Raw genomic sequence first — 24,495 nt, forward strand, 5'->3', positions numbered from 1 at the left:
AATATGTAGAACAGTAAAGTACGCATTCTTTAATTGTTTAATATACATGCGGGTACTTTCCTCTTCATACAGGTCTTCTATAGACCTTCAATTTGCATGCATAGATTTTCATGTGATGTTTCTGACAGGTACAGATAAGTCAGCGAATTGTCACTTTTAGCATTGCTTTCCTACGCCGTTTCATCGGTTTATGTTGAGGGTGCCAGTTTATCATGCAGACCAGGTGCATGGCGCTGCAAGTCGCGGATGAAATCCTTGACGGTGGTCAGTGCCACTCCTGGGTTGAGGTACATCTGTAGCATCATACGGTGACCCCATGGTGGCATGATCACACCCATTGTCACATAACGATCATTGTACGCTTGGCACTGAGGAGGGTCGTACAACCAGCCTTTCAAACACATATTCATCTGCAAAAAAACCACAACATTTATATTAAAACAATTAGGGAAACCATGAAAGAATAGAGGAGGAAAACATAGGTTATATACCAGTATTTAATTCAAGGGCAACTTCTTTCTTCCCTGAAGCTTGTTCATGTTGTCTCACAAAAATGTGAAAACCATTACAATGTTGTTATTTGAATATTTATTTTATTTATTTACACTTTTAATGAGTGACCGATTCACTGAAAGTAACTAATATTCTTCGGGGCTCACGAAATTTACAGTATACGAAATAATATCAATTAAGTAAATTGAAATGAATGACGGAAAAAAGCAATAAAGAGATATAAATACAGATAAGATTACTCCAAAATGCACTTATTCCTGACAGTGACTTTTTAAATATACCATAAAAAAGGTTATTACGGAATACTTTTCTTGATAAACTCTTTTAATAGAAATTTAACCTTATTTCGTCTCTTGCGGATTTCATTTCAGTAGGTAGAAGTTCCAAACTTTTGTTGCTCGATAATGAAAACTTCTTTTGCCTACATTTGACTGACAACGTGGTTCATAAAATTTCAGTTGAAAAGCTGAATGTGTCTGATAAGTTTTAACATGGCTTTGGGAGCGTCATTTGCAAAGCAGTTGTACTCTGTCTGTGAATAGTCTCCCACAAGTGAATTTAATGATGAATCGAGGTCAGTAACATTTGTGATGCTATGATCGAACTGATAATCATAATGTCAATGACTGGCACCTAATGTATACCATATAGCATTGTTACAAACACTCTCATAAATCTTACGGAAATCGAAAAATATGAATTTCTTGTTTGATTGATTATTTAACCGAAAAAGTAGCCCCAACTATTGCCCACAACACATAGACTGCGCCCACCCCCACCCCCGTGACACTGTAGGACTTGACAGCTAGTGCTGTTGCATGAATTTTGAACTGGATTTGGCTTATTCTAAAGAAAAACTCCACCAACTCGCCAGTTTAACTAGATGTAGGAGAAGACTTTGCATTTTATATGTTTGACAGCTGTACCAAACCTTAATTCTTCAACACCAACACTGCGTATCCAGGATTGACCGCAAAATACAATTAAATACGGTAATTTTTTCATCTTTCACACAGTCCCACAGTTATAGTGATACATGTATTGCCGTGTAACATTTTCGGAGGTCTGTAAACTTACCCCAAAGCATCCACAAAGTCCAAAGCAGCAAGGAGGTGTACCTTGAATATTGACTTCTGATCGTGCTCCAACTGATGCATACAATTCAACACTGCGAAAGCAGCTGATTGGAACTGACACATAATTCAGGGTGTCATTACAGGTCGTCTGCACCTTGTAACCACCGGGTAGTTTCTTTGGATCGCCAAACTTGGAGAGAGAAGCTCCTGTGCAATAAATGAACAAAAAATAATTACATAACTAAGTTATAAACAGTTCACTACCATTGTGTTTTCGTATGTTTTCTCTTTTTTGTCGCCAAGCCAAAACTTAAGATATATAACAAGTTATAAAATGCAAACTCGACCGTTACTGCAAATAACGTCAATTTACGATATTGAAGGTGCAAGATAAAATCTCGCCCTGCTTGTTGCACCAGTGTTTGAACTTTAGCCAGTCTCAAAGTCGGCTATAGCAGGTATTTCTGATATATACCAGCAAAATTATATCATTTCTTAAAATGAAAAACATTAACTAAGTTTGAATTTTTGAGACGAAGGGACAAAAATAATGCTGTCCGAAGGCACATTTATTGTCCCTTATTGTCTATGGGCGTGGTTGAAGGAGAGCATTTTTACCACATGGTGCTGAGAAATAGATCAGACTTCTCCACTAACATAATATTTACATCGAATACAAAACGACTTTGCCTGTTAGGTGTGCCAATATCAATTTTCAAAAATTTCAATATCCCTGAACATCTTCACAAATTAAGTTACCAGAGTTTACATAAATAAGTAGTCACAAAGGCTAGTATTCATCGCATGCAGATTTAAAAATAGTTAACTTGGAAGCCAGAATGATTTAAGTTTGTATGCGCCTCCAAGCTGAAAGACAAACTTTTGCTCTAACTGTCCTCGATGAAACTTTAAACCATTCTCTTTCAATTCTCTTTGAAAATAAAAAATAAGAATTAGGAGTCACTGTTATGATTTTAGTACCAGAGAAATCTATTACCCAAGATTTACCGACATTTGAAATTTGAAATGGCTGTGTTAACTCTATCATGGTGCAAAAACGACAATTTTTTATTCTCACACTGAAAAGATCATTTCCTTTGAGAGCTTCAAAATTAGCCCACATACAAGGTAGACAAGAAAATTACTTTAAAAGTTTGAGAGTCTGAATAGTTGTCCGCGAGGCACAAAGCAACATGATGACGCATTTTAACAGCATGATTCGGAACTAACGGAGCCCTAGTTATTTACGGCCTGGGGGGGGGGGAGGAATTACATTAGAAACTCCCAAAATCTCGAGTAGCCCCGTCCCCAGCCAACCATGATGAATTTGAGTTACCCCCTCTCTAACACAGAAATTTTGACTGTCTCCCCCCTCTGCCGAAAACTTGGAAAAGTTAAAGATCAATACATGTATTGGTATAATTTACGGACACAGCAATTATAAAGACTTTCAAATCCTGGTTTACCCAGCTAGATTACCTATCAGTTGCCTCATGATGGTTGAAAAACGTGAAACTCACAAAATTCGGAGTCACAATAGATATAATATAGATATAAAAGCCCACCCTTTAACTAGTATCCAACCGTATAGTATTATTTAATTTGGATAGGTATGGTTCAATGTCAAAATAGTTGAATTTAAGTCAATTAAAATGTATATTTCTGCAATAATACAGGAGGAATTCACAACAGTTCAGTTTTGTCCTAGATCCTATGCACTAATAATTGTATCTGTCGAGACCATTCCTTCATGACCCACCTCTCCTTCAACCTCTGGTCACAACACTTGGTATACATGTATATCAAATTGCACCATGGATATCAAGTTGTACCATTTTTAATCGATGGCGTTTTCATTTAATTATATTATTTTTGTCTCATTTCATAACTGCACTAAATGCATCAGTACATTTTGGAAAAAAACTGAGTAGCTCCCCCCTCCTTCCTCTCCACATTTTGAGGAACCCCCTTGTAGCTTTCGTCTTTCAGAGTTGTCCCCTCTCATTCCTCTGACCTTCAAACCGTACATGATGACGGCTCCCTAAAACGGTTGCTATATTATTGACTAGGTTAAAACAAATTTCTGCTGGTAAACTCGAATCAGTCACTTTCTTAACGAACTCTATACTCGGCAAACTATATAATTGGTTTAGTCGAACTCCAATCAAAATTAATTGGAGATTAAAAACAAGTCGAGGTACATCCTTGTTCAAATGTTATCTATCCTCCGTGGAACATTTTCAATACAAAATAAGAAGGGGATGAAAGACGTTGAGGGAATTCATTGACATGGACATTCATGGTATTTGCTTTTTAATCATAGAGATTCCATTTGACCGATCAATTGATTTTTGTGTTTCCTCAATTGACGGTAAACGTATATACATGTTTTTGCAAAGTCGCCAACTCTCTTGTCAACAAACCATGGGGAAATTAAATGACAGACCTGCAGTGTTCTCTGCTGATAACAGAAGCAGTCGTTGAGTTGTCAGAAAAGCACGTCCCTGCCTCATAGGTTCTTTCCCACTTGGCTTTCCAAACTCATCCAGGTATGAAATGAAACTGTAGTAGATGTATTGATTATTGACAAGGAGTCTCTCACCATCAAACAGCAAACCTATAAATCAAAAGAAACAAACAAATAAATCAAGCCAGACATATATTATATGATTTATAGATCCAAACTTAGACTGTCGACAGTCGTTTGCGCAATGTTCGTAACTGCAGTAACACTGGACACGGCTGAGTCAAGGGCTGATGTCTGGCGCTAGCCTTCGGCACTTGCGGTCATGCCTTCGGTATTCCCGACTCGCACCTTCGGCCCTACGCTTGCGAGCCCCAACCCTCCCCGTATGTGCGAGAGACTATACCAATAATAGAAAGAAAAGGCAAAAGGGAGTGTCGACAATTTAGATCCTAACATCCACTTCAAACGCGATGGATGTTTTGGAGAGCGACGACGTCACAACACCACCTCACCCTAAAACCATGAAATAACTTCATCAAAAACCTACTTTGGGTTACATGTCAAAACGTGCGAATTCAGGCAAGGAAATATTTATGTCATAATTCGATAATATGTATATAGTAACGTTCTTTGTAACTCGCCCAAAATTTGCTGGAACGAAGTTCGGTGTTGACGACACGTTATGGGCATAAATGTGGAGGGAAGATAGTGCCCAAGAAAACCATGGTGTTACCTACATGTAACTTACTAGCGAGTAGATCTTCATAAGACAGGTTGTCGTGCATTCCAGAAAAAGTTCTGACTGTTTCTTGGTACATCTGACTGGTTTGTTCTGAGATCAGAGACTGCAGTCTGGCTCGACTCATGTGGATGTTTGTCTCCCCCAGTATCATAGCTGACGTTGGATCGTACATGCTCTGATTAAACACCGTCGGGATGTTTGGCCTGACTGCTGGTCGGCTAATTTGTTGGGTCGTCGGAACATTTTCCGTGACCTGCCGAGATAAAAAAAACAACACTTAGAACCCAAACCACTATTTAAAGAAGTATGCTCCTCGAAAGTGACAGGATTAAACTTTTAGCTCAAACTTTCCTTGATGAAACTTTTAATCATTAATCTCTTACCAAATCAAGAATACAAAGCAGGGGTCACCGAGCAATCTTTCAGTGCTAGATAAAAAATTACCTAACATACTGCTATTTGAAATTCAAAATGGCCATCATCCTCGTGTTAACCTTATGGGGAAAATTAAATTTTCGATTTTCGAAAATCCAAGATGGTAAAAACATTTCTTACTCCTAGAACTTTAATATGAACCCCAATAATGGTAGATCAGAAATAAATTGAAAAGGTTTTAGAGTCCAAATATCAATCCCAGGGTGCATTCTACCCTAACTCCATGAGTTAAATTAGAAATGCACAGCAGTAATTAGACACGCAGTATCGAAAGTCGTTTGAACCAGTTGCACTCATTGGCATGCTGGTGACTCTGTGCTTTCCTTTCAACATTTTCACTTCATTGAAACAAAGATTCCATGGACTCTAAAAATCCTAGTATTTGATGAGAGTATAAGTGCCAAAGGGGGGACTCCGCCATAGGAAAATTAAGGAATATATGTGGTTTTGCCACTCCACCCCTTTTATTTTTGCCTCGTGTAGAATTTTTTATCTTGAAAATATTGACAAAATGATGACTTTGACCCCTGGTTTTTACACTTATTGACCAAAAATTAGTACTTTGGCTTATCATGTAGATCTTTGACCGAAGAATTTTGCTAGGAATGTATACTTTTGACACCCCCATTTAAAGGGAAACGGTCGTTGGAACTGCGCCTGTGCGAGTTTCTTGTTTACAAACAATGTACTTCGTGCCCGATATCTAGATGCACCTCATCATCATACCTGCAACATTTAAATTATACGATTCAGATTACAACAGACATGTTTTAACTTTCATCAATCACCATCGTACCTTGGATACAGTGTTTACATTGGTCGTATGGGTCCCATTTGAGCGCAGTTCCGACAACTTTATCCTTAACAGAAATTTGTTGTGTTTGTGCTTTATGATCGGAAATGACCAGAGTACACTTGCACCAAAGACTGGGTGATAATGAGTGCCCCAACGCAAGGTGAAAATTTGAAATATACCGTTAAAAGGAAAGGTTTTAATTAGTACCAATGATTGATACAGACAGCTATTATAATGTGTCCGAAGAATAAACAGCTTCATGGATATTATGTGCTGTGGATAGTTTTACATTTCAGACCAACTTATCGATCTCGTAGAGACCGGGGTTGGTTATGTTGTGATTCAAATGCCGTTATTCTTCTGAGGTTAAGGCTCGGCAGCTTGACGGGTAAGCTGAGAATTTAAAGACGTATATAGCAAAGCTATTTGTGTGGCTTTGGAATGCCAACATTCTGAAATTGTGGATCTCAGAGTTGAGCATATGCGTTACCGTGATAGTTTGCAAATCATTCAGAGATGATAACGATATGCACGGGAGAAATCAAACAGATTCTCAATACATATTACAAACTTGAAATGTCAGAAAACGAAACGTAGACTCGAGTTTTAATCTCGGGAGATCTTTGATAGCAACCGTTACAACACTACAGTAAAACTATAGTCATCCTCGACATTTTGCGAACATGTCAACGATCACAAACTGACAAGCTTGATTTCACTATTCAGCAGTTTACACGTGGCAACCGTTCATGAAACCACATACCCTCGAGAAGGGGTCTATGATGAAACCAACGTTCACTGGGAAAGTGAAATGTTTCGTTATGTCGTAAATGTCGTATGGTCCATACATTGCTATGTGCTCAAGGGAGACATGCATAGTAACACGCCCGTCCAGACCGCGTCTCCAGAAGGTCACTCTGAGGACACGCTGTATCCCACAAAGAAAAAGTGAATGCTCTGAACACGAACCTTCCACTTTACACGTACGCTCTCTTTGCTTTTACCAGGAGGGGTCGCATTATTTTATCTCAAGATCACATCAGATAAGCAGAAACGACATTATAGGAAGTACATGTCAAACTGTTTGATAAGGTCAATACAAAGAATGACGTGTCCTTACAAATACGTACGAGCTTATACGTGTTGGTATTTGCAGAGTATCGGCTGACGCTTACATAGGGGGGATTCATTTTTTATTGCTAGGGGCAGGAGATATTCCTTAAGTATTATCGTTTTTTAGCAGATATTAAAGAGCTAGATAAATTGTAGGGCTTTGTTTTGTTGGCAGGGTCACTATTTTCTAATGCGAAGATTAGGGAAATGGTGATAAAATTCCATCCATGGCCTCTTGGAAGGTGAATTATTGTTCATTGATGTCAAGACCAAGTTGAAATTAAAATATTGAAATTTAAATGTAATATGAATGTATCAATAATCCCTACATCATTATGATTTGGATTGGCCATTCATTTCTCCAATTGTGTGCATGGACCAGTGTTCTCACAATTTAACCTGCCATTCTTTTGAATATGATGACTTTTGTAAAGATTTTCTGAAAATAAACTGATTCAGAAATCTGGAGGAACCAACCCTTTCTTCACTTTAAAACGATATTAATAGACAGAGGATAGGCAAAAATACAAGTCCATATGTACGTGTCAGAGAAACTAAAGCTACATAATGCATTGTTATTTTGCACTTTCTTTAAAATAATGTCATTGTGTATATGCTTTCATATTTTCTCCCTTGGATAAAAAAAGATATGCTGACTTTACTCGATCACTCGATCAGAAAGATACACAAGATTTCCGTCAGTTGTATGTTTTGGCCGTAAGATAGCATGCGTATCTCTCAGAGCTGAAGTTCATCTCCCGATTCGTAACCTTGGTTTAAACTTGACATGCATGTGACAATTTCTCATGAAGTAAACGGTCACCTTTACAACGATAAATGACCACGCACAGGGCACAGTAATCTCTCTCTCTCTCTCTCTCTCTCTCTCTCTCTCTCTCTCTCTCTCTCTCTCTCACACACACACACAATGTTCACCTCGAGACCCACTTGACAAGGGTTTAAGCCCATAAATGTAAGAACGGCCCTCATTTCGTTATTTATTTTGTTCACGCATCTTGTGGTACATAAACGGAGATCAAGATAGCAGGCTTGTTTGCGATAATTGCCCTGGTGAAAGGACCCCTGGTCCTAAGGCCACCAAGTTCACGTTGGATCACATTGTTCCTATACTGTGCGACAAGGCCGCGGAATTATAGTGGATTTTAAAGGTGGGCCTAATGTTATGAGAAAATGCGCAGACAAATGAAGAGACCTAATTTGCTCCCATGCAGAAATAAAAGAATGTCACCCAATGAACTGGGTTCTCCTGAGAATCTGCAGTTTTATTGTGTGCAGTTGTGTAGCTTACCTGATACAACTCTTGGGCCATTTCTGTTCTGTGGGTTCTGCTGTCCTGTCCGCCTGTGCCAGGCTTAACTTCTTCGTAGAGTAAATCCTTAAATTCAATTTCCATTCAGCAGTTTTAGGATGGAATGTTACTTCCACTTTAAAATTTGAGCGTCACTGCGCTGTGTATGCGCCTCGTCTTTTGCGCATTGAAAACGAAAGATGGCTGCGCTCAAATTTCTATGAATTGTGTACAACAAAAGGTGAGTGGATATTTAGGTTCAGAGAGCACGTCGTAAAACGCAGTGCTGGTAGGTTCCGCACTAGCGGTCATTGAACACGAAGACGAAGCAATCAGTTCAATGGACGCCGGCGACGCATCGTATACAGCAACGATAGATGTGTAGTCTTGCGCCCCGGTACTTTTATCTGCAGATAATCACACTGTCACTTGGATTGAAGGACTGTGGTACGCTGATATCTAATATATAACCTACCCCTCGATGCTTTCACAGTTAACAGTTACACTAGCTCATTTAAACAGATCTGTGGTGTCCGATGATGGATCATCATGTAACTAAAACCAAAACAAAATAATTTATTGATCAGTATACTGTTGCCTCACAGAAAAGAGAGAAAAATACATTAAATAGTAAAAGAATCAGTACAGATGTTGAGCATTGGCGCTAATATGCAAGCCTGACGACATGGAAAATAATACAAGATGCGATGTGATATGATATGATATATAGAATAGGATAAAATGGTTACATTGGTCTAATTTCATAAAAATAAAATAAATGTTAAATACATCTGAACATAGAGATAAGGAAAAGTTAACAGCATGGTGCATTGGGTAATCAAAACAATTAGGACTTCTAAAGGTCATGGTAGTCGTGGGGTTGGTGATGATATTTGTAGTAGTGGTTGTGGCAAGGGCCTAATTTTGATAGTTTTGGTCGAACTTAGATGAAATTGATAAAGTAGTAAAGAGAATGCCAATAATGTAGAAGGAAAGATAAAAATCTATGAAAAGTAGGGTTGAAAATACGAGTTATGTAAAGAAGAATTCAAACACAAGCATAGGAAGCAAACTTGGCCAGTTATCAGCTTGTTACGATTACCCATGACGTGTTTGCGATTTCCGAAGAAGTACATTGAGTCGCAGCTGTCCTTCAGTCGTAATGGTTCCAAAGAAAGCCTGCAGTACTTATCTGCCGTTTATTAGAACTCAAAAGCTGTTTCCCATTTGGTAGACTTTCGCAAAAATGAACCTTTATATAAACAAGAAGAAATCATTTAAAGACATTTTGATGATTTCTGAGAAAGAAAATCTCTTCTATCCCCTATCTGAGTGCCTGTCTCTGTCTGTCTCTCTGTCTGTCTGTCTGTCTGTCTGTGGACGCGACTAACAATGGCACATTAGGTCTGAATAAAATATGGTACATACATTCTGTTTGGCAATGGCAAGAACTTATTAGTTTTTGGTGGGTGTGGCTTGCATGTTTTGCGCTTATTTGCATAATTAATGACTTTAGAAAAAAACAGATAAACACTGAGAACGGCTGCACAGAATTTGATGAGATTTGCTACAAATGTTGATCACACAAGGAAATAACAGCCGTAAAAGATATAAAGTGGTGACGTGGAAGTCAATAGCAAATTTGCGGATTTGATACACTTTTCTAATTAGGGATATATCTGAATTGACTACATCAAAGTTAACGAAAGTTGCTATATAATAAAGATACACGATATAACATTGCCAAAAGTCATTTAGCGGTTTTATTTCAGCTAACTACTAATTTGCATATTTTAACGAGCTTTAGTAATTAGGGATACATATCTCAATTGACTTGACCATAGTTGATTGAACTTGCAATGTACATTGAAAGTACTATGGTATAACATTACTGAAGACACTACAATATAACATATATCTGGATTGACTTGATCAAAGTTGACGAAACTTACTATTTGTATTTGGGATGCGCTGAATCAACAATAATGAAAGTTTTGTTTTCATTCTTAGATAAACATTTCTAATTTGTATATTTAATGAACTTTCCTGATTAGGGATACATGTCTTAATTGACTTGACTGTGAGGAACTTGCCATGTATATTGCAGATACTATTACATAACATTCATGAAAGTTATTTTTTGCATATTTAGATAAATTAATTACTAATTTGCATATTTAATGAGCTTTCACAGTATATAAAGCTTGAAGGGCTGGACCACAGGCAATTACACTTGCTACATAAAGTGATGATACAATTACAGCAGTGAAAGAAATTTACCATTTTATTTCAGCTAATTACATATTTGTATACTTGATGATTTTTATAATTAATCTATGGTGAATACTGTTCATGATATTGACGATAAAAAGTTCCAAATTTGTGGCAAAAGTTTCAATTTACAGAAAACTGCAACAAAAAGTGAACACCAGAGCATTTTCAATTCACATCAGGTTACAGGTTTCATTATCAATTCGTCGGAAAAGCTAGTTAATAAGTTCCTCGAATTGTGAAATCGAGTATTGTGTATTCTGTGAAGTGATGAGTCATTTCCTAGACCTGTACACCCTTGGTACATGCTGCGCGGGCAAAGGTAAATCGAGATTTAACACTTAAACGAACTTCGAAATCAAGTATCATGCCAACTGTTTACTATGCGGAGCGTGGAGAAAATTCAGCTAAGGGACTGGTCAGTTTCTGCAGCCGGGTGGATCCATGCGGGGGGGGGGGGGTCACCCTGTTTTTTGACTGGGGTGATTTTGGAGGTCTACATGTTTTTCAAATGCTCGGTAAGTGGGCCAATGTGTTTTTGAATTAAGACATTGGCTCATAATTGCATAAAATACTTCATACCAGCCATGAATTGCGTCATTCAATTGCAATATATTATATATATATATATATATATATATATATATATATATATATATATATATATATATATATATATATATATATATATTCGAAATGTAGACACAGAAGCAAATTCCTTCTCATTAACACTTGAACGCGCCAGAACAACCGCCTCGTTTTCATATACCACCTGACCCTATATATAGGTAGCAACGAGCCCGCCAACATCACTCCTGACGATTGCCAAGCTTTTGTCTTCGAAGAGGGGGGATCAGCCACATTTTTATGTCGGCAAAAATAAGTCAACCACCCCACCCCCGACCGAAGAAACTGACCAGTCCCTAAGACGTTTCATGTAGGATGACCCTGGAAGAAGATCTAAATCTTAAGTCCATATAAATGACAGAGTTTATTTATTATCGCATTTTGCTCTGCACGCTGGCATACACAGCTAGAAAACCACAGGCAGATTTCATGACGTGCTGGCAACTTTGAACAGGGCCTGATGAAAACGTGTATAACAGACCCTTAGAAACAAACTACTGTCACGAGGCTGACAATTCAAACTGATTTTTAGAGTTGTAACAACAGAACTGAATCATGTCTGGTGATACAGAACTGCAGCACATAGAGTGGTGAATTTTCTGACTATATCCAGGGATGTGAATTCATGATTGAAACATGGATGTGTGTACAGTCTCAGACCTGTTGCAGGTCTGAAAATCACCACATTTCAGAGCTGTATACCCTGGTAGGAATAGGGCAAACATTAAATGATATAGCTTTTTATGGTCTTATTAATAAAGTTGCTGAGACAGGCAGAAATTTCATACTCTATCATAACGTCGTACAGATCCATATAACGGTATATAAGTACAGTTCTGCATGTACAGGTGCTCAGATTGCATCCTATAAAATCACAGTCATCACGGCACCGAGTGTAGTCTGCCCTCGAAGCGCCTGATACAGATCTATATATCAGCCCCTGACACAGCCACGTGACGAGAACATTTTCGAGATTTTCCCGCCCCTATCTGGTGTTTGTGAACGCTGCTTAAATTTTCACATTTTAGGAACCATATATAAATGCGAAGTGATATGCCCTGCTTCAATAGGCTGCATTCTAAAAGATCTTCTTACTAGCCAGTAAGTCATTTATACCATCGTATATGGATCTGTTCATTCTAGATAGAAATCAATTTACCTAGCCATATAAAATGACAAGTGTAATGCCCTCTACTCCAGCCATTTAGGGGTGGACCATTTGATATCCTGGGGGGGGGGGGCTTGGAAGATTGGTGGAGAGCCATTATTTTTTTCCCACCTGCTTCACCATGAATTATTTTTTTCTACAGGGCATATGCTGGCAAATTTTTTTTCACTTTCCTTCTCCGAGATATATTTTTTTTACCAATTTTCGGTGCAATGTTTGTTTGCTTGGTTTTTCACACCCAGTAACAAGATGCTGTTCTATCGCACACAGACTATATTCAAGAAACTAAATAAAGATATGTAAATACATGTACATTTTTGATTCACTTTACAAAAACATTTTTGTAAAATCATGTACATTTATGGCATTTACTTGTCAGTGTTGTCCTTACATTGAAAGTAGCTGGGTAATTTAAGAAAGTAGACGGGTGGACTGCGAGGGAGCGAAGCGACCGAGCGGCGAGTGAGCGTAGCGAACGAGGGGGGAAGAGTGCGAGAGGGGGGTGTCCCCCCTCTCGCAAGGCGAAAAATGAAATTTTGGAGTGGAAATGGTTTTCCCTGGTGGCATCTGAGGTGACATTTACAGACTGAAACAGTACTTTTGTTGTGTGTCTCAGACGTGGCTCACAGACAACAAAACAAAGAAAAATGATTTTGTTTTGTTTGTATTATTTATGACACACTGATGGTTTTATTTGCAGTGAAGATGTAACATTTAATCTTAAATCACCCGCTGTCTGCTCATTTCGTTGCCCATTTCCCATTCTTCATTACAACATAGTAGTTTCCCCAAAACCATCAAACTCATTCTATTCTAATCAAAACACATTCGCTTTTGTTAAGAAAAACATTGGTAAGATAATTCACTATAACAGTGTTCGCATTTACGAATAAAACATGCTTATATAGAAAACTCATAACAATGAAAAAATGTGTAGAGAGTCGATCCAATGCGTAATAATATTACGCATTGGATTGAGTCTCTACGCATTTTTTCATTGTTATGAGTTTTCTATACGCAAACGATAATAGTAAAATGTTTGCAGGCTGTCTCTCTTCTTGTGGTATTTTGACAAAATCCATACATTCAGATTTACACATTTCTGGAAAACACTGGTGAGCAATTTCAATTTCAGCATACTTCCTCTAATCAGAAGGTCATGTATACTGTACAATTGTTCATATTCAGTTATTGTTCCTCAAGCTTGAAATGGTTTATGCTTTATAAAACTCCAGGGCTACTGCTTGATTTTTATTGATGCTGCAGTGTGCATCGAACAATTGCCAAGATTTTTTTTTCCGAGTCGCAATGGTCCATAATTGTTTTTCCATCAGCCACTTAAAGCCAGATTTTTTTTTTCGAGCAACTCCACCTGGCATCTTTTTTTTCCCCCAAATCTTCCAAGCCCCCCCCCAGGATATCAAATGGTCCACCCCTTAGCCCAAGTGAGTGGCGAAGATAATTTATTCTTAGTTTCTAGTGAGAGAACCGAAAGTCCGCATCAGGAATATCAGAGAAATGAGCTGCTCCCGACCTCGTAACCGGAAAAGAAACAAGTTGTCCATCCAATGGTTAGTCCCAAATGATGGTTTCAAACGCTTGTTTAAAGTGAAAGAATCTTGAAAAATGTATATTTGAAAAAGTATGTTTGCAAATATGGTTGGTCATCGCAGTCGTAGATGACATTTTAAGAAAGGCAGAGTCGCTGTGGAGAATGATAAATACCCATTTCCGCAGAGAGCGGAAATACAAATGCGAAGAACTCATACGTATTCAGAAGTACTCATAAGTATAAGGGATATATCACATAAAATAGCATCACAAAATATTTGTAGATAGGTTGGATGGGCCTAATATTCACTGTTAATCACCAGACGAAGGACTTGAAATTTGAAAACACTTTTATCGCTAAGGACTCGTCCCGATTTTATAATAATCAACAATAAAACTCGATATGCGTACACTCACCTTCCCTCAGTACTATACTACTGAAGGCCAAGCTGTAATTTTTGATGAATCTTATTTGCTTTAGTTGGTTACGATACAAAAATACCACTATTGCAGAACAAGGCCTTACCTCAGATGTTGACGTTTTCAGGGCACTTATGTAGGCAGTAAACTTAAAGACAGCAAGCAAAAAGTCATTCTTGCTCTCTTAAAATGTCGACAGTAACTGCACAGGAACAGATACGGGTACAATGAAAAAAGCATGATTTTGCAAATGTACGTGCAGAGAGCATTTTAACAGTCGCCGACCAGATGTGTACATGTGCACCTGTACACAGGTATTCAGCTAAAATGTGAACACGGAACTTGCACTTACATACACTGACAGACAGCATTGTATGTACATTGCAGATGGGGTTCGAATAGGTGTCATAAATAGAACACCATCAAATGGAAAAAATATCCAAGTAAACTGTGATACAAATCATTACTCTCTACTTGAACTTAGCTTCTGGGAGTCTTGCCTGGACCCTAGTCGATGGAACGGAGGCCAAAGCGAAGGGGTCTAGGCTACTGGGAGTCCAGCAAACATCAACATTAATCCGTGACATTATTCCGCCAACCATTTTTTTCACCCTGAAATCAAACAATGGAAGTCGAAATACGGACAAATTTTATCATTTCATAGTTTCACAAGACCATTAACATTAAAGTTAGACCAAAGTTCGACCTTGAATGTGCTTTCTTAGCACCGTATTTCTGAATCGAGAATTACACGTTCAGCGCGGTATCTTTAACGGCCAACCTTATTTTATTACGATAAATAAAGTAGAAATGACGAATTCGGCAAAATATCAAATACAAGTAAGGTGTTGGTATTCCCAAGTACGGAAAAAGACTTTATTATCGACAAGTCAACTTTTAGTCAAGAATTGAAATTAAAAATTAAAATTGGCGCCACGTGGTTAGCCTTCATTTTTGACCGGGGGGAGGGGGGTCGGCCGGTGGAATGCCGGCGCGGCGTGTCCCAATCCCGAGTCCCAATCCATGAATTGGAGCACAGCAGAATTGGAAATGAATATTCTAAAAATATTGTATTATTTTCTTAATTATAAAAATAAGAAATCATAATTGTGAAACATTGATATCGGTAATACCTAGTCAGTATTCCATCCGGGTTGAACTTTCCTTTCGCTGTACGTGCATGAGTTGTGTATGACGTATACCGGTCAGGGCGTCCATATAAAAGGTGTATACTTATGATTTATTGTTTTTAATAATTACGAAAACAATATGATAATTTTAGACTATTCATTTTCAGTTCGCCTGTGTCGAAGTAGAATTTTTGTGGCTTCACAGTCTTCCCCGACTGAACAGGTACTGTAGTCATTTAGTCCGGTCAATCTAAGCCAAAAAAGGGGTCAACCTAGGACTAATTGCAACAGAAATTATTTCTTCACCATGCGTTTTGGAAAGGTCTTAGAAATAACATACTAAAAGTATAATAAAATCTAAGGGGTGCAACAGTGCCTAATTTGCATAAATGTAAAGGGGGCTCATGGGTATAAAATTGTTGCTCATAGATGGTTTCTGCTTAAAATATGTGGCTAAACATGATTTTGATACAGGTTTTTTGGCTTATTTGCCTCGTTTATGGTCTCGACAATGTTGTTGAAAATATTTTGTCGTCATAGAAATATTCCTCATTTGCATAAATCCAATATGGCCGCCACAACATTTCACTTTTCTTTGTTTTTCTCTAATTAATAACTATTTTTAAGCTACTACTGACAGCAATAGAATAATTTTTTCACTTTGTATTTTAGAGAAGTCCTATAATAACATACTAAAAGCCTAGTACAATCTAGAATTGTAAACAGTGCCTAATTTGCATAAATGTAAAAAGATTATGGTTACAAACTTAGTGCTGCATGCTGATGGAATGGTTCTGCTAAAAATAATTGGCTAAACATGATATGTTATGCAGGTTTTTTTGCTAATTTGCCTTTGTTTTTGGTTTAGGTAATGTTAATGGAAATATTTAGTGTCACAGAAATATTCCTCATTTGCATAAATCCAATATGGCCGCCACAACCTTCACTATTCTTTGTATTTTTCCCAATTAATAACTATTTTTAAGCTACTTCTGAGAGCAATAGAATTATTTAATCACTGTGTATTTCAAAGAAGTCCTACAATGACATACTAAAAGCCTAGTACAATCTAGAAATGTAAACAATGCCTAATTTGCATAAACGTAAAAAGATTATGGTTACAAACTAGGTGTTGATAAAATGTTTTCTACTAAAAATATTTGACTAAACATAATATATGCAGGTTTTGGGCTTATTTTTCTTGTTTTTGGTTTAGGCAATGTTGATGGAAATATATTGTCGTCATAGAAATATTCCTCATTTGCATAAATCCAATATGGCCACCACAACACTTCGCTTTCTTTGTATATTACTAATTAATAACTATTTTAAGCTACTTCTGACAGCAATAGAATTATTTTTTCTTTGTGTATTTTAGAGAGGTCCTAGAATGACTTACCTAAAGTCCAATACAATCTAAGAGGTATAACAGTACCTAATTTGTATAGATATAAACGGATAATGGGTGCAATACATTCACTGATAAAAGAAATATGCGTATTGAATTGAGAAAAATGTGACATTATGTTCAAGTAATGTATGCATTTATCTTATATTTTGTCCAGACAATATTTTTGAATACATTTTATCGCCCGAGAAATATTCCTAATTTGCGTAAATCAAGTATGGCTGCCACTGTGTTTCAATTTTTACTGCATTTCACTTAAAAATTATATTTAATCTACACAACAAGTAGTTTTTGTTTCCACTCTATAGAATGACAAACAAAATGATAGGTAAACTCTAAGAGGAAGAGGTGAGACAGTGCATAATTTGAATAAATATGAAACTTAGTAATGGGAACAAAATCGTTGCTGTTAATAGATTTCTTAAAAATATATTGAGCAAATTGACATTTTATTCAAGCAATTTGAGTGCTTTATGTATTTTTTTTGTGTGTATGCAATGCATCATATCATTTAAGATTCCTCATTTTACATAACTGCAATGTGCCCCTCCTACCACTTTACTTTTCCCTTTCTTTGACCTATAAATGGCTACATATAATGTTAAAAACAGCCGAGATCATTAGAAATATTTCTTCATTTTGAATTTTAGTGTGGTCATGGAAATTACATACCGCAAGTTTAAAGGCCTTTGTTGGCACCAGATTGTCTCATCAGAAAATTTACCCACTTCAAATTCAATGGAAAACAAAAGGCTCTCACACCTCCACAATCCTCTTACAGACGAGAACAAAGGCGATCCCAGGGATCGCGAAAAGTACCTTAATGACGTTTTGCGTAAGACATTCAATTTACCCAAATGCTAAATGTGTCATAGATGCTATACAACCTGGTGCTGATAATCTATTTACGAAAGTGATTTCAGAGATAAGCTGACATTGTAATGACTATGTAAGATCATTTTTAACTCATATTTGGTATGTTTTTGTTTTTAGTTTAAAGAATTTTTTCAAATCTTACCGCAATAAAAAAATTCTTATTTGCATTAGTCCAATAAGTCAACCATGTCACTTCCATTTTTCTAATTTGAACATGAATTATTTCTCACCTTAAATATTTAAAAGGTTCAAGAAAAGGTATATTCAAAGTCTAATACAATCTACATTGTGCAACAGGGCTAATTGTAAAAGATTTTATGGAAAATGCCTACATTCTATTAAATGTAATACTTGAAACTTGAAATGTTATACAATATAGTAAAGGGAGATTATTGTTTACTAACATTGCCCAATATAGTTTACCTAATGTACCTCATGTGCATAAATCCTATATGATCATTAAAGTAATTTTCTTTAATATTCCAAAGATTTTATTAATTATATTATCAGTAAAAGGAGAACTACATTAAGAGATACTACTTGTTTAAGTTATTTATTACTTTAAGTACTTTCTATCGAAAGTTGATCATTTTATAACTTGAGTGAACATTTTGCAACAAAGAAATTGTCATGATTGTTTATTTTCTGTATATTTTAACTCGTTGTAATTATTATATACTAATAGGGCATACAGAATGAAAAGCCCTGTAAAAATAAACAATGATTGATTCGTATAGTTCGTTTCAATTATCTAGTGAATTTGCGTAATGTCAATAATATTTGGAACTTACTGACAGATTTGGATTATCTTAATGCATACCAAAATGCCTGGCCAAATAACCAACGCTTTGTATTAAGGGAGGCTGAAGAAAATTTGTGTTTCAGCTCTATTTTCTTCTATTTTCACCCTTACCGGTATAATATAGATTAAGTGTTGGTAAAATGTAATTAAAGACCAGGTTATGTGGTCACTGGTAAATCAGATATACTTTTGACTGTGCAACTTGCCTGTTAATGCCACATACAGAAATTTATGATAATAATGATATAGAAATATAATTATAATAATCATGATGATATAGAGGTACAATTATTATACTATACTGCCAATTATCATGAAATATGTGATAAGCAAAGCTGTTTCTTAAACAGCTGAAAGACATTACGATAATCAAAGGACACTGCATTTCTCAAAATTTTGAAATTTCTTGAAAACAACAATTGAGAAGATTAAACACGAAATCTCTCTCTTCAGTCCATTATATGACTTTATATTAATCTTACAGTACACAGCCATAGCAGTTGAGGAAAAACTGAAAAAATCTGTTGACTGAATCATGATAATCTAAATCACTGGTAAAAGCAAATGTAGATACTTTTCATAATGTTACATGGTCTAGCTGCTCTTTCGAATTTTTATGACCGTGAAACAAGAAAACCAAAATGTGAAGGGATTTGCATCACAGAAGCTGCCGTTAACGAGTTTATCAATTAAGATATCAAATTTTGACATCAAGTTATCATATAATTGGTCATCCTGTATTTTGAACCTTATGGAAGTCTCACCTCAGATTGGCCAGACTGTCAATTCCTTGAATGATCGATCTTATTGGTAATGATACAAAAGTCTAATAATCTGCAAATGGAAAGTCCACTACATAAATAGCCCCATGAGTGATACTTGCACATCTAAGATCTGATATGATACGCGGTACAATTACCGGTATATCATCCCTTGCTTCACATCTTTTCGTTGAGTTGCCCTTCCCATTCTTATGTGTTCTACAATGAACTGCAGCAGCCTCAATAACCCGGCAGAAAGCAAAATCTAGACTTTCTGTTGTCAACGAAAGGATTCTGGCTGTAAACAAATGAACCACCTAGAGAAAGATGTGAACAGGGAGGAAGAGGAAGAAATTTATGATATGATAATGATCATCATAACAATTGTCATCACCACTACCATCAAGGTGATTCAAATGATGTTCGTATTTATCCTAATGGTAGTTCAATGATGAGAAAGATGATTCACAGGCATTTATTAGTAACTGAATATTCCTCATCGTCATTGAAAATAGTGAACAAAAGCTTAAAAATTTCCTTAAAAATATTTTACTGCAATCGAACATGTTGCAGGAGAAGAAAACTGAACTATTGACAATGGATGTCAAATTATTGAACACATCCAATGATTTTCATGAATAACCTTAACGTCGTTAAAGAAAGAAGAATATCTAAAGAAAGTATTCTGATTCCCTTTTTTAAACAGTAATGCTCTGAAACTCTTCTCTTTGTTCATGCATTTCTGAATAACCAGAAAATATCAGTGGAAGCTATTTAGTCTTATCGTATTCAGAAGACCGTTTGTGTCAATTATGCAAATTAGGCGTTTTGTATTAAAATAATTAGTATGCAAATTAGGTCAACCTCATATTTTTTTGGGTAAGGAACTGATAATTCTTGCAGAACCTTAACAATTTCATAGAGAAAAAATTTGTTTATATATGAGCTTATACATTCATTTTGTCTGAAATAATGAAAAAACTGTGAATATATGCAAATTAGTTAATTGCATGATAATTATTGTTCAAGACATTTAGAAAATAACTTATTGAACCTTGCTAAATTGTGTTACAATAAAAAAAGTCACTTGAATTCAGTTTACATGCCCAAAATGTGAGTATATCAATCATTTTAAAGGCAATATATAGCAAATTTGAATATATGCAACGTAACCAATTTGCACCCCTTATATTTTCCTATACTTTTAATATGTCATTAGTGAGACCTTTCAAAAGGTCATGGTGAAGAAATAATTTCTGTTGCAATTAGTCCTAGGTTAAACCCTAAATTGACTGTAGTCATTGTGGATTACGTGTTCATACTGAAATTTTCATAAAGGAAGAGCACCGCCCATAAATTTCGCCATTTATCACGTTGTGGTTGATGTGTAATAAACTGATCTCAAAATGTCCTCAGTTTTCCAAGAGTTTTCTTTGAGTAAGACCCATTAAAGACTGAAAAAGTTTACAGGTGTCGAAGTAGCATGTAAATTCAAACGTTTTAATATCATTTTAGATTCCCGCCATTTTCAAAAACTAATCGTGTGACACAGAAAATAAAGATTACAACAACAAAATGTTGGCCATCGTGTGTTGTGCATTCAAGAAAATGGCACCATGCTTGTTTCCTTTCTGATCACGATGTGTATGTACAGGAAATACTGCATTTTTGTACTTTTCCGTGGGGGCGCCATTTTATGAGTGCCGTACCCGTTTAAAACTTGCAGACATGGTTCAGATCAGCGAGCAGTGATACTTCTATACACGTCCTCCGGTTAGCACATTTACACCAACCAATTTTGGTTTGAAAATAAAATCATGATTAATGGATAAATTTCGCAGCTATTGGAGCTAAAGGAACTCTGCCCAGCTCAGATCTTGTACCTTCAAAACATGTGCATTTATTCACTCCTAAAATAAACCATACATATATTTTGAAGACACTTATCAAACCTGTAATTTTAGAAGCTCGACTTTCTTAACCACTGAAGCGATCAAAAAGTTTTAAACATAGTTTTGGCTTTAACATTTTTCACACAATTGATTTTTAAAAAATAGTGAATGAAGTTTTAATTTCCTGATTTTAAAAGATTTATCTGATTTTGTTTAAACTTTTCCTTTGGCGTAAAAACGACAGCCACTTAATATTTACACCTCCGTCTCCAAATCTTTTAAAGTATTCTTCACTGCATTGGCTCTTTTAGTTAAAAATACATTATTGGATAATGATGTCTTAGATTTGTCATTTTCATGTAAGGGACTGGTCAGTTTCTTCGGCCTGGGGGGGCCGGTGGATTCATGGGGGGGTCACCCTGTTTTTGACTTTGGTGATAGGGGGGGTCACCATGTTTTTGAAATGCCCAATAGGGGGGGTCAGTGTGTTTTTGAATTTCGACACAGGCTCATCATTGCCTAAAATGCATCGTGTCAGCCACAAATTTTATCTAGTTGCATTTTGCGGCGCGCCCTTCGGGCGCGTAACTAATAATCAGACATATTTTTCAGCAAGCCCAACTTTAACATATCAGCATACATATATCAGAGATATATGTATGTTCAATATTTTCCAGCGTGCTCTTTGAGCGCATTACTTTAATATATCAGACATTTTTCAGCACGCCCTTCCTGTGCATGACTTTAATATACAAGACATATATATCAGAGATATCAGGATGTTTCACATTTTTTTCCGCGCCCTTCGGGCGCCATACTTTAATAAATCAGAGATATATGCCAGAGATATCTTGATGTTTGCTAAGTGAAAGTGTACTATTATGAAATCTGCATTTCATATGAAAAGCATGACAAATTCCTGATACTTTTCTGTTCTCTCTATGAGAATTCAGTATGAGAAAGCAACATGCACAAATATCAATGTTCCAAGAAAAGGTCATCTCAGACTCTGCATACATCAGATTTGGCTAAAATGCCTCTCTATGGTTCCTCAGGAGATTTAATTGGATGGCTGGCAAGTCTTAACACCCATCAAAGTTTTTGATTTACTGCTTTTTCCTGTTTAATATTAATGATTGACATCCATTTCTGTACAACAGTTCAGTACATCTGGTTAAGCATAGAAAGTGTGAAATACATTCACAGCTCATTCAAAATGTACTGTATTCAAACTTTAAGATTGACACTTTGAAATTCGTATCTTACAACTGACATGCCAACAATTTCATTAAAACACAGAATGACTGTTAAAATAAATGTATGTAAAATATTATATATATATAATATATATATATATATATATTATATATATATATATATATATATATATATATATATATATTACATATATATATTACAGTATTATATTATTACATATTACAGTTTGTCGCGTGCGGGGGGGGGTCACCCTGTTTTCAAATTTGGAATAGGGGGGGTCACCCTGTTTTCAAAATTTGGAATGGGGGGGTCAGCCACTTTTTCATGTTGGCAAAAATAATCCACCGCCCCCCCCCCCCCCAGCCGAAGAAACTGACCAGTCCCTAAGTACCAATGTAATGGTCTCTGTCAACATAATGGGCCGAAAGCGGCATACTGCGGGCTAATTTCAACTGCCTGTTGAAAAAGACGCAACCACATGCGAGTTCGTAGGCAAGTGCATAAGTGCGCCCTCTTCTGGGGAGCTCGTGGAGATGTTGTTGACCTTTGTCACCTGACCCGATTCGGATCGGAGCAAGCGCATTGAACAAGACCAATCAACATGTCGGGGAAAGATAGACTACAGATTTTCCCTTCCCGAATGTGAGTATCCTGAATTTTCTGAGCAATGAAATAGTCAATGTGTTTGGTAATATATGAAGGAAGTTTTCCAGCCGTATTTTTGGAATGACCCAATTCTTGATCGTAAATATTGTAAAGGTTGTTTCCTGGGTGTGAGGAGCCTTCCAGCTTCTCATCTATGTGTAGAAGTCAGGTGATCATTGCTCAAACCTCCCCTGTCTCAGCAATTCATGTAACAATATCAACATTGTTGAAGTTGAAAGGTTCCTTTTCTCATTTTAGAGTAATTCATCCCGTCCATAGGTGTAGGATTTGGTTGAACTCAATATTGTTCGTTGTATTCGGGGATTCCTAGTGTACACAACCAGTGAACAATACGCGTATTCCAGGTCTAAAGTTAACGCTACGGTGAATTAGGTATGCTTAATTTATTGACGTGATGATTGAAATGATAATGGTGGTACCTTTGGCTATTTATAGCCTACCAGTATATCATGATTGAGTTCTATGATATTCAGTTCTACCGTTTCAATCCAAGCTTATAGTGATTTACCACAAGTTTAGTATGCAATAAAGAACAAAATTATTGCATATAATGGAGTATGTAGTTGGTGGTAGGCATAAACTGCTTGGGGCGCTGTCCACCTTCCCAGAAAACCCTAAGGATTGTCAAGGAGCAGTCAACTTTATACTGGGTGACATGCATGCATAATCAGTAATGGATTTGTATGACTTATAGCTGCCGTACACATTTTCTTTTAAAGGAATATGGGGTGGAACTAGAAGTCTCCACATCTATCTCCGTAGGAGGAATGATGTTAGGTCAGGGCACGGTTTTTTGTTAAACCAACAGCTGATGTAGCTGTACTGCAAGGAAAATTTGTGCAGGGTCATGATAGTAAATAAGGCCAACTGTTATCTGTTACCTGTTATTCCTGTGTTGCCCCTAGCTAAAAAATAACCACCATACCAATCCAACTCTCCAAGATCAGTGAGTGTTTCAGAATAACATGTTAAATAATCATCATCTGTTTTTACACACATACATGTATCAAAGCAAGAATATAACTGAGGATGTGTCAGAACAAAAGAAGACTTCTACAGAAAGAAGTCACTCAAAAGTGAAAACAGCTCAATGAACATGGTCTGAAACTTTCAGTTGAAGTATGTCCACAATTACTTGGAACATAATGAAAATGACAATGATTTAAAGTTGTCAAGTCTTGGAGTTTAGGCATCAAGGAATCATGTTACTATTGCTGAATGATTCACCGTCAATTTCATGTACTTGACCGTAAT

General features: G+C 36.5%; 2 protein-coding genes across 2 annotated transcripts in view; one reads left to right on the forward strand and one right to left on the reverse strand.

Moving 5' to 3' along the window:
• LOC139149088 (uncharacterized) lies at positions 1 to 9,600 on the reverse strand. Its single transcript, XM_070720637.1, has 6 exons — positions 9,554 to 9,600; positions 8,452 to 9,006; positions 4,805 to 5,051; positions 4,036 to 4,206; positions 1,591 to 1,796; positions 1 to 410 (listed from the first exon to the last, which is right to left on the reverse strand). Exons 2-6 carry the CDS (start codon positions 8,554 to 8,556, stop codon positions 189 to 191), a joined length of 951 nt encoding a protein of 316 aa, XP_070576738.1. The 5' UTR covers positions 8,557 to 9,006; positions 9,554 to 9,600; the 3' UTR covers positions 1 to 188.
• The window catches only part of LOC139149089 (V-type proton ATPase subunit D-like), a 20,778-nt gene continuing 4,920 nt past the window's right edge, over positions 8,638 to 24,495 (forward strand). Inside the window, exons 1-2 of the mRNA XM_070720638.1 lie at positions 8,638 to 8,692; positions 23,061 to 23,217. Coding sequence (XP_070576739.1) covers positions 23,177 to 23,217 — 41 coding nt within the window. The 5' untranslated portion in view covers positions 8,638 to 8,692; positions 23,061 to 23,176. The remainder of the gene's footprint in view (positions 8,693 to 23,060; positions 23,218 to 24,495) is intronic.

This window comes from Ptychodera flava, chromosome 14, assembly GCF_041260155.1.
Source record: "Ptychodera flava strain L36383 chromosome 14, AS_Pfla_20210202, whole genome shotgun sequence".
In the NCBI taxonomy this organism is placed as follows: domain Eukaryota; kingdom Metazoa; phylum Hemichordata; class Enteropneusta; family Ptychoderidae; genus Ptychodera; species Ptychodera flava.

What these genes read in the sequence shown, in the direction of transcription:
- LOC139149088 (XM_070720637.1), bottom strand. Translation starts at nt 8,556, where the DNA reads ATGGAAATTGAATTTAAGGATTTACTCTACGAAGAAGTTAAGCCTGGC. An exon ending in TTATGAAGATCTACTCGCTA is followed by an intron (nt 4,207 to 4,804) that starts GTAAGTTACATG and finishes TTTGATTTATAG; the next exon opens with GTTTGCTGTTTGATGGTGAG. An exon ending in ATCAGCAGAGAACACTGCAG is followed by an intron (nt 1,797 to 4,035) that starts GTCTGTCATTTA and finishes TTTATTGCACAG; the next exon opens with GAGCTTCTCTCTCCAAGTTT.